The 11,360-nt window shown below is 36.4% G+C and overlaps 1 protein-coding gene across 2 annotated transcripts in view; it reads left to right on the top strand.

Moving 5' to 3' along the window:
- The window catches only part of COL24A1 (collagen type XXIV alpha 1 chain), a 421,541-nt gene that overhangs the window by 405,681 nt on the left and 4,500 nt on the right, over window positions 1-11,360 (top strand). For both annotated transcript variants that reach the window (XM_023731663.1, XM_004369122.2), the window contains exons 58-59: window positions 5,315-5,424; window positions 9,792-10,007. In XM_023731663.1, the coding sequence (XP_023587431.1) occupies window positions 5,315-5,424; window positions 9,792-10,007 (326 nt within the window). The remainder of the gene's footprint in view (window positions 1-5,314; window positions 5,425-9,791; window positions 10,008-11,360) is intronic.

Raw genomic sequence — 11,360 nt, 5'->3', positions numbered from 1 at the left:
CAGGATTGTTGATTCTCTGTTTGGCTTAGTTTTTCAGATCTTTGTAGTGGAGGGACGGCGTGGTGCTTCTGCCTAGAGCGCCATCTTGCCGGAGTCCTTCAACCAAAGATTTTTTAAGTAAAATTTTAGCTTTTTCTACAGCCATGTGGTTTGGCTTTCTATTCAGAAATTTGTTTTGTTGAACCCTTGTCTTCAAGGCTGATTGCATAAAGAATAAAATTAACTCTTTAATCTAGTAATCAAGGAAAATTTGTGAACAGCAAGAAACCCAATTCTTTGTTTATATGCTATTTGACATTAAATTTTTTTAAATTCTTATGAATTAACCTATTAAACTTTCAATAACAAGAACCTTGATTATATCAAACAAAAAATCTCTAACAAACTTTCTAAATTCTTTGTCATATGTTTTTCGTAGCATAATCCTTTAAATGACAAATACATTCATTATTAGACTCAAATATACATACACATACCTTTTCTCTGTGTTATAATTTAACCTTCTATTCAATTTTTTTTCTAACCTTCTACAACTTACTATATATCCATTTAAATTCTTCTTTTCTCTTTCTTTTCTTGGAACAACCAGTCTTTTTTATTTTAGGACAAAATTACTATCTTTTCTTTTAATAAAACATATTTCATATGTTTAATTTAGCCAAAGTTACTTAAAGAGGTAAACTGATTTTAGGTTGACATATTACAAGGCATAAAACTACCAGAACGAGTTTGCTTTCATCAATTCCTAGGAATATTAGGACTATTTAATTTATATAAATGCTTATTTATCATTAAACCAGAGTCATTTCTTTAAAGAAATACTATAATCCAATTTAATAATACCATTCCAAGGTAGGAAATTATTACATTTTCATAACTTTGTCTTTTGCATGCTTTGTAGAATCCTTTAGAGAAACAATTTAGAATAATTTGTCCCCTTAAGACTTTGTTATACCAGTCGAAATAAACAATTTATCCTTTTTTCAGTTCATCTTTTAAATAGGCTTATTTATATCAAAGTTTCTTAGAGCAAGAAGCCATTTTCCTTGGAAGAGAAAAGAACTGAGAGTTTTTTAGACAGCTCCATAAAATACACCAGCCATAGCCTTCAACCAGACAAAAACTCAGACACAGCAAACTCTCAGAACAAAACAAAACAGAACAGAACGAGACAGAAAAGAAAGAAAAAAAAAAACTATGTAAATTTACTGGTCTGTGAGGTCATCTCAAAATCCAAGCTTACACAACACCGTATAACATAAACAAACTAGTTTCTTAAAATATATACAACAATTCTTCAGTAAGATCTACCCAATTCAACAGAAAAACAGGTTCTTCATCTTATAGTTGTTTTTAAACATGAACTTTAAATCAGTGTCCTGGTAGGGGGGAAATCCAGGCTCATTTATCAAGGATGTTTTAAAAGTCTTTCTAAAATTAATTCATAAAAATTAGAGTTAACAATAAACAAATATGGGAAGTCTATTTCTTTGTTTATCATAAAGGCAAGAGTAATTTGAGAAGCAGCTTGTTTATCTGCCTTGTCTACAAGGTTGTTTCTTTTAATTTCCTCAGTCTTAATTATTTTTGAAGGTCAGAGGCTTCGGGTAAAGTTGGCAGAGCCCTTAGTTATTTATGGAGCCATACTTCCATCATCTAGTTCCAACTGGTCTAGCCTGGTTGCCTGGTAACATAGAGGAGGTATTTTATTTTTATTTTTTCCTCTTATTATCGTAGCTGTGACTGTGTTGGTGGGGGCAGGTATTAGAAAATATCAGAGAGGGCCTCTAAGATCTTTCTCAAGGCTGCTTCAACATAAGTTATCTTGAAGGGATTTTTACTTTGTTTTTTTGTTCATTTGTTGAAATCACTGGGTGTTTTCAGTGCTCTGGGGACTAAGAAGGCTGTAATTTTCCCAGTCCCATGAGCCTTCCATTCCTTCTTTCTTTATGACTTGAATTAGATCTTTCATTTTGAAATTAGAAGAACTTCCCTTTGCCTGATTATCATGTAGACTAGTTAGTATAAGTCAGGGAGTCCAAGCTTGTAAGCTTCTATAAGAATCTTTAATTCTTTAGCAAATTTATAGGAGTTCTCACGTAGCTTTGGAAAAACTTTTACAATACTAAACAGTTTGGACCATGTCCAAGGAGTGAAAGTGATATGAGCAGTATCTTCATCCGTACTACAGCGGATTTTAAAAGGTATTTCAGCAAAGATTTCTCAATAGTTCTGACAGCATGTTATTAGAGAACAGGAAGGCAGAGAAGGATATAAAGGAATAGCCACCAGCAATGGAATTTTCTGCGTAGAAAAACCAATTTTTTTAAGTCAGATGCTAAATTCCCTTAGTAAGCACATACCAGTGATCAAATGACACTCTCCGCCTTACTAAGTAACTTGTACATACAGAAAACCAAGAAGTTCGCTACATCAACAGATGCAATCCTTATGTGCATTGAACCTGAATGCACACTAAAACCTTGATTAGCACAAAAGAAAAGAAAGGAGTTTAAATTAAATAGGCTGAAAACTTCAACCACCAGATGTTAGCCTCACCAAACTAATTTTGGCAGCAAACTCATCAAAACATTCAGAGAGTGAACTGAAAAGTGAAAATACAAAGAGAAAACACAGATATTTAACAATCTCAAACAATTCAACACAAGGAGATGGAGTTCAATTCGAGGGGTCACTTGCCTGTATGTGGTCCCCAGAGATCCGTGGAACCAGAGAGTTCAATGGACTCATGCTGGACCAGGGCCCAGTTCCTCAATCCTCTAGGGGCTGCCTTCGAATCCCACTTTTGGCAAGAAAAATATCAAAGAGTAATGACTCACACTCTTGTCAAAATAAAAGCAAAGAGATTTATTGAAAGTAAAGAGGTAGCTCGAGCCAGAGAAACACTGCATCTTACAAAGTGAAATCCAGAACTCTATGGTGGGAAGCTGCAGAAACATACTTAAAAGGTGAGAACAAAACTTAAGGTACATTATTTTGATTGGAAGTTACACACTTAACACAAGGCGGGGTTACTTGGAGCAAGGATTTGAAAGGAGTTGGTTTAAGGTACATGTGTGTCTTACATGGGTTACAACACAATAGTTGCAAAGCTACATGGCAAAAGTGGTAGTTACCAGGTGGTTACAACATAGTTACAGGACATTTTTTCCTGAGAAACAGCTTGCTCAAATGAAGCTTTTCCTGGGGGTATTTGTGTAGGAGATTTAGATAAGGGTCTGCACCAAGGTCTCTTCTCAGAGACATTGTTTCTACATTTTTAACTTAGGATTGTTACTAGGGGGGAAAAAACAGGAATAACAAGAAAATGAAGTAGAGTTCAAGCCTGAACTAACATTTTAGATACCACAGGCGCCTCTATTTTAAATTCCCTTACACAAAGGGAAGCAGTGTCCTCAGGGAAGAGACAGTTTTGAGTTTAGAACATTTAAGCCAACAAAAGATATATTGTGGTAAATGACTTTATCTCAGCATACCCTGAAAGAAATTAGGAAACCCCCACCAGTTTACCACTGTACAATATAACACCCGATTTCAAAGCATTCCACCCCATGTAACAATGCAAGTTTGCTTGATGGAAAATTTTATAATGAATGTTTTAACTCACATAGTAGTAAGAAAGTATTTCTTGAAAGGGAAGAAATGGTGGGTGAAGATATGTGTTTAACCCGTTAGATAAGACTGGAAACCTGCGTCAGATACTAGTGAAAAATCCAGCTGTAATTTCTGTAAACTATAAATTGTTCAAAAATCTGAAAAAAAAAAAAAAATGGAGAAAAGAGACTGAGATGAGAGTGTCTCCTTCACCACCTTTCTCCCGTATTTAAATAGATCAGTGATTCTCCAAATGTGGTTCCTGGACCAGGATAGGTGAGGATTTTGTTGGTGCAGTTTCTCAGGCCCCACTCCAAACCTAATGAATCAGCAACTCTGGTAGTGGGCACCAGTGATCCGTATTTTAACAGATGAGTCTGTAGCATGCTAAAGTTTGAGAACCGATGCAATAAAGGACAGCCGCTTAGCCTCTAAGCTGCCAACTCAGCAAGTATGCATTTTGAAGGGTTAGTAGTAGGATAGTATAGGGGAGAAGAGTACAGGGTGTTTTTGGAAATCTAAAATGATGGAGTGGGGGAAGCCAAGGATGAACTTGAGGAGTATTTGTTATGGGGTAAGGGCAGACTAGGAATCCCTGGGTGGTGCAAATGTGAAGTGCTCAACTACTAGCCAAAAGTTTGTTGGTTGGAACCATTCAGAGGTGCATCAGAAGAAAGCCCTAGCAATCTTTTTCCAAAAGGTCACAGCCTTGAAAACCCTATGGAGTAGTTCTATTCTGCACATATGGAGTCTCCATGAGTCAGAATTGACTTGACAGCAACTAACAATGAAAAGTAGACTGGGCAAGGATCTCTACCTATTGTAGAAAATGATATTTGGTAAAAATAGTCTAATTGTCTTGCCTTTTTACAGCAAGAAAACAGGGCTGCCTCATTGAAAAATTCCTGCCCTTTGCACTTGGAGTAAGATGCTTTTTAAAATATTCTGAGTCTGTTATTCTGGAATTAAGAAGCTAGCTCAATGCTTTTAGTCTGAGGATTTCCTGCAGTCTGACTTTAGATCCCATTTTATTCTCCTATGAATGCTGTGGAGGCATAGATTGGCAGGCTTGTGCTAGCAGTAGGGTTTTTTTTTTCCTCTCCTCTCAATTCCTACTTACAAATCTGAAGAAAGCACAAAAATAACCATTTGCATATTTTTCTTTCTAAAAACAATGTTTTTTATTTTTGCTATTTTTAATTATCGGTATTACGCATATCTCCTTTATCACCTTTGGAGAGATTGAATAAGTTGTTTCCATTTTTAAACAAAATAATTTTAAAATCTGTAATGATGTAGAGCACAAAATACACATGTATACTACACTAACTTCAACTCTTCTAGCAACTGTGTAACTTTATACAATTCACTTTATGTTGATTATTTAAGTAAGCTCATATTCCTAACTACATTTTTCTACAATCCCTTCCAGCAATAAGTTCAATCTTTTATCATTTTTGACTAAAATTATGAGATACCCTTAAAATGATAGGTATGTGAAAAAAATGGTATTTTCAGTATCAATTTTACATAATGTTTGCGGTTTTCATTCATTAAATGTAAATATAATCTAAATTTTTTTAACATGTAAGACGGATAAAGTATATTTAGAGCATTGTCATAATTTGTAAGGACAGTTCAAATATATTTAACATGGCATTTTATTTAAATAACTTTGTGTTTTACTATAAATTAACAGGAAAATACTGGATTGATCCAAATCTTGGATGTTCTTCAGATGCCATTGAGGTTTTCTGCAATTTCAGTGCTGGTGGCCAGACATGTTTATCTCCTATTTCTGTGACAAAGGTATGTATGAAATGAATTTCAGAACATATATCAATACACTGTACCAGTGGACAATGATTTTTAAAATTCTGTCACTTTAAGTAATTGTGATTTTTATGAATGAAATTATCTTAGTTACCTAATGCCGCGTAACAGAAATATCACAAGTGGGTGGTGTTATAAGAACAGAAGTTTATTTTCTCACATTTCTGGAGGCTCAGAGTTCAAATTAGAGTCTTGGCTGTATCGATTGCTTCTGTGAGCCTCTCTCTTAATTCCTGGTGATTGCTGGTGATCCTGAGCATTCCTTGATATTCCTTGGCATATGCCTTCCCCCTGTATGTCTCTGTCTATTCTGATGTTTTTATAACTCAGAAGTGATTAGGTTTAGGACCCACCCTACACTGGTATGACCTCATTAACATAGCAAAAGAAAACCCTATTTGCAAACAGGATCACATTCACAGGTACAAGGCTAAGAATTCAGCAGATATTTTGGGAGGACACAATTTAATCCATAGTAGAAATCAAAGTATTATTCTCTATCGCAGATAAGAAAGCAAAATTTTTTTGTTTTTTCAAAATATCTAATCCCAGTAAATCTTTACATTTTGTTTGTGTATTTTTATAATTGGCTTAGCTTGGCTTACTTTACTGATTGTGTTTTTTAAATTCCTTTCAGAAAAACACGTTTTTTATGCATATATATATACCTTAGAAAATCCCTAAACAGCTTCAGTGTTTGTAATTGGTAATCAGTTATCTTACTGAAAATGACATCATCATCATTAAAAGAAGAGTTCTGCTACGAAGTCTGCTATTTTTTGTGATTGGGCATAAATTATTCTTCCTTAAATATCCATTGTATACTACTTAAAACTTCTTTCAAGTATAATTCTATGAGCCAAATGTTTAGAATGAATGCAAGTTAGTTTGGTATAACACTGGGTGTTGTAACAAGTATTTTTGAAACTGAAGCCTAGCTCTACATATATCGTGTGTTGAAGAAAGCAAAACTGCTTTTCTTTCATTTTATAATTAATCAAACCAGCTTGGTATTGCCAATAACTTATTTCTCTTTGACAAAGAACTTATACACATGTCTGTCATTTCTTTTGCCTGTCAACAAAAAAGCAGTAGCGAAAATGTAATCAGTCTCTTTAGTAGCTTATTGTTGGACTGCCCTCTCCTCCTAAAGCATGCCCCTTCATTAACCAGGGTGTTTTCACTGATTCATCTCAATAGGCATTCACCATTATTGCCCCCACAATGGAGAGGGAAGGATTCCTAAGGAATCTATGTGCCTCTTATGAAGAGTAGCATGATAGTTCTATTTCCAAAATAACCACAAGATCATCCTCACTCCCCTGGAAGTTTGCCCAGAATTTTTATTTGTATTATCATAGAAGGAAAGGAGGGTGGGCATACAAAGGTGATAGAATCAGTGAGCCTACTGAACACTCCAATTCTTTCCATGTCCAAATCAGTTCTCCCCTAACCATAAACTCAATCAGAAGAAGCTAGAGAGGTGGTAGAAAGAACACAAATTTGGAGTCAGGGACCTGGGTTCTAGATTCTACTCATCTACTAACGTAGTGAATGATAGAGTGAGTCACCAAAAGGCCTACTCTGAGCCAGGTACTGTGCCAGGTAAAACTATTTTCTATCTCTAATCCACATAACAGTCTGTCAGGTCAGTGTTATACCCCACTTTTCCAATAAGGAAAATAAGACTCAGAAAGTTTAAGTATTTTGCAAGTTTCTGATCCTCATCTGTGAAATGAAAGAATTAAACTGCTTAAATTCTAATGTTCCTTGTGATTAATTATCTTTTCATGTTTTTATCCTTATGTCCTTCTTTAGCCTTTTCTCTCTTTTCCTGAGGCTTTTGTTGGTGGTGGTGGTTTTTGTTGCTATTTTATTTTTTCCTCTTTGTCACCTCATAACTGATATTTTTCAAATTTTTTGTTTGGGGATTAATATAAATTTCTCAGTAGAAACCATTTTTATTCACTTATGTTATAATCAACCTGGATTCAGAAGAAGGCATGGAAAACAAGGGATATCATTGCTAATGTCAGATGGATCTTGGCTGAAAGCAAAGAATACAAGAAAGATGGTTACCTATGTTTCATTGGCTATGCAAAGGCATTCAACTATGTGGATCATAACAAATTATGGGTAACATTGCGAAGAATGGGAATTCCAGAATACTTAATTGTGCTCATGAGGAACCTGCACATAGACCAGGAGGCAGCAGTTCAAACAGAACAAGGGGATACTGCGTGGTTTAAAGTCAAGAAAGGTGTGTGTCAGGGTTGTATCATTTCACCACACTTATTCAATCTGTATGCTGATCAAATAATCTGACAAGCTGGACTATATGAAGAAGAATGCGGCATCAGGATTGGAGGAAGACTCATTAAAAACCTGTAATATGCAGATGACACAACCTTGCTTGCTGAAAGTGAAGAGGACTTGAAGCACTTACTGATGAAGATCAAAGACTACAACCTTCAGTATGGATTGCACCTCAACATAAACAAAACAAAAATCCTCACAACCGGACCAATAAGCAATATCACGATTAGCAGAGAAAGGATTGAAGTTGTCAAGGATTTCATTTTACTTGAATCCACAATCAACACCCATGGAGGCAGTAGTCAAGAAATCAAAGGATATATTGTGTTGGGCAGATCTGCTGCAAAAGACCTCTTTAAAGTGTTAAAAAGCAAAGATGTCATTTTAAGGACTAAGGTGCGCCTGACCCAAGCCATGGTATTTTCAGTCGTCTCATATGCATGTGACAGCTGGACAGTGAATAAGGAAGAACAAAGAAGCATTGGTCCCTTTGAATTATGGTGTTGGTGAAGAATATCGAATATACCATGGACTTCCAGAAGAGTGAACAAGTCTGTCTTAGAAGAAGTACAGCCAGAGTCCTCCTTGGAAGTGAGGATGCTGAGACTTCATCTCATGTACTTTGGACGTGTTATCAGGTGGAACCAGTCCCTGGAGAAAGACATCATGCTTGGTAGAGGGTCAGCAAAAAAAAAGACCTTCAACAAGATGAATTGACACAGTGGTAACAATGGTCTCAGACATAGCAAAGATTGTTGAGAATGGTGCAGGAGTGGACAGCATTTCATTATGTTGTACGTAGGTCACTCTGAGTCAGAACTGACTCCATGGCACCTAACAACAACGACAATGTTAATGATCATATCCCTGTTTGAATAATGCTAAAATAAGTCTAAAGCTATAGAAAAACTACTTCCTTGTCCTAGCCTAGAAAATGTGCAATCAGACTTCCTAGCTCCAATTTTGCCCTATATTGTTACTCTATTAGTTAATATTTGTTCCTGCATTACTTCATGAATAACATTTCAATAAATAAACATTTATTGAGGACTCACTCTAAGAGTGAAACTGTATTCTGGGCTGAAAGCACAAAGAATAAGATTCTGTCCTTGTCCTTAGGGGCTCTCATAGTTAACATTGCTCAACCAAGTTATTATTACAACTTGTAACTTATCTTTGGAAGCACACAAAAAAAATCTTCAAATAAAGGCATAGACAGAATTTCAGATTTTATGAAAAAATATATGAAAGCGTTAACCAACAGCAAACTATTACTGCATTTTAGGTAATATTATGAATATTACAGTAGTCACTCCTTAGCCACAGGGCATACATTCAAAGACCACCATGGACGCATGAAACTGGGGATAATACTGAACCCTACATATACTTTGTTTTGTCCTATACATACCTATGATAAACTTCAGTTTATAAATCAGGCACAGTAAGAGATTAACAACAATAACTAATAAGAAAATAAAACAATTATAACAATATACTGTATTAAAAGTTATGTGACTGTGATCTCTGGGCAGAATGGAGGGAGATGGTGCAAGATTCACCATGCTACTCATGTAACATTTTCAGACAGAGGTCAACTGCGGGTAACTGAAACTGCACAAACCAAAACTACGGATAAAGGGGGACTACTTTTATCTCTTTTTTTTTTTATTATTTATGATAACCTAGTGCTATGTAGAGCCAGTTTACACTGGTTCAGGAGAGCCAATTGTTGGTATCTCTTCCCAGCTCCATGTTCAATGATATCACCTTGGTCACCTGAAATCAGACATCTTGGAAGTATTCACACCAAGGAATTCAGCAAATGATATAAATCAGGGATTTTTTTTCCCCTCCAGATAGCCGGTGGTTACATATTCACCAGCACACTGCTGAGTGGCGCTTCATTTCCCAGAAAAGTAGCTTTCTCATGGCTGCCTTTCAAGGTCTTTCCTCAAGTTTTTCTAAACTGTAAATTGTTCACTCGCCGCTTCTCTATAACATGTGTATTGTTTCTATGACATTAGTTGGAGTTTGGAGTTGGGAAAGTCCAGATGAACTTCCTTCATTTACTGAGCTCAGAAGCCACCCATATCATCACTGTTCACTGTCTAAACACCCCGGTGTGGACAAGTGGACAGACAAGTGGTTCAGGACTGCCTATTGGTTTCAAGGGTTGGAATGGACAGATTTTTGAAGAAAACACTCGACTTGAACCTAAAGTGCTTTCAGATGACTGCAAGGTAAGAGAATGGCACTTTTAGAATTATTTAACATGACTAACTTAAAATTGATAAACTATAAAACAGAATAATGAGAGCTAGACTTTAATTACAAACTGCAGATACAGAGGATAGTAGGTTTTAATGTGTCTGATTTGTTATAACCATACATTCTTCCAGAACTGATCATTTGTTTATATCATACCTTGTCAATTTTTATCACTCCAAGTGGTCATCATGGATTTTTACATACCAAATATGCTTTAATACATACAAATTAATTTTTATTATCCCCTATGAAATAATTGTATCACACCTGGGTAAGTAGGTAGTCAGAACATATACATTAAAAATACTTCTTTCATGTATTTTCACTGGTGTGATTCTACATCTCATTATGCGTGGAAGATAAGTTACAGAGGTAAATCAGTTTTATTTAATTTTGTCAGTTCCTATGCCTGACATGAAGCTGGTGGCCCAGTGGTTAAGAGCTACAGCTGCTAACCTAAAGTTCAACAGTTTGAATTCACCAGCCGCTCCTTGGAAACCCTATGGGGCAGTTCTGCTCTGTAGGGTCGCTATGAGTCAGAATCAACTCAACGGCAGCAGGTTTTGGGTTTTGGTTTATGCTGGGTACCAAATGTGGATATAATTGCAGATTGACTGGCCTTACTAATCAGTAGTTGAATTGTAGCCCATTTTTCCTATTGAAATTAAATAATGAATGTTATGAAAAATCTATGATTTTATTTTTCCCTACAATGTGACAGCACCCTCCCCCTTTCCACCCCGGGTTCTCTGTGTCCATTCGTCCTATTCTTGTCCCTTCCTGTGTTCTCATCCTGCTTTTGGACAGGAGCTGCCCATTTGGTCTCGTATATCTGATTGAACTAAGAAGCATAGTCCTTACGTGTACTATCTTTTGCTTTATCCCACTGCCATCGAGTCAATTTCTGACTCATAGCAACCCTATAGGACAGACTAGACCTGCCCCATAGAATTTCCAAGGAGAGCCTGGTGGATTTGAACTGCTGACCTTTTGGTTAGCAGCCATAGCTCTTAGCCACTACACCATCAGGGTTTCCTTTGCTTTATAGTCCTATCTAATCTTTGTTTGCAGAGTTGGCTTCGGGAATGGTTTCAGTGCTGGGTTAACAGAGCATCCAGGGGCCGTAGTTTCGGGGATTTCTCCAGTCTCCGTCAGACCATTAAGTCTGGTCTTTTTACGAGAATTTGAATTCTGTTCTGCATTTTTCTCCTGCTCTGTCTAGGACTCTCTGTTGTGTTCCCTGTCAGGGTGGTTACTGGTGTTGCCAGGCACCATATAGTTCTTCAGGGCTCAGGCTGGTGAAGCCTCTGGTTCATTTGGTCCTT

Source organism: Trichechus manatus, unplaced genomic scaffold (genome assembly GCF_000243295.1).
Source record: "Trichechus manatus latirostris isolate Lorelei unplaced genomic scaffold, TriManLat1.0 scaffold00003, whole genome shotgun sequence".
NCBI lineage: Eukaryota > Metazoa > Chordata > Mammalia > Sirenia > Trichechidae > Trichechus > Trichechus manatus.
This window is presented reverse-complemented; position numbering and strand designations above follow the sequence as displayed.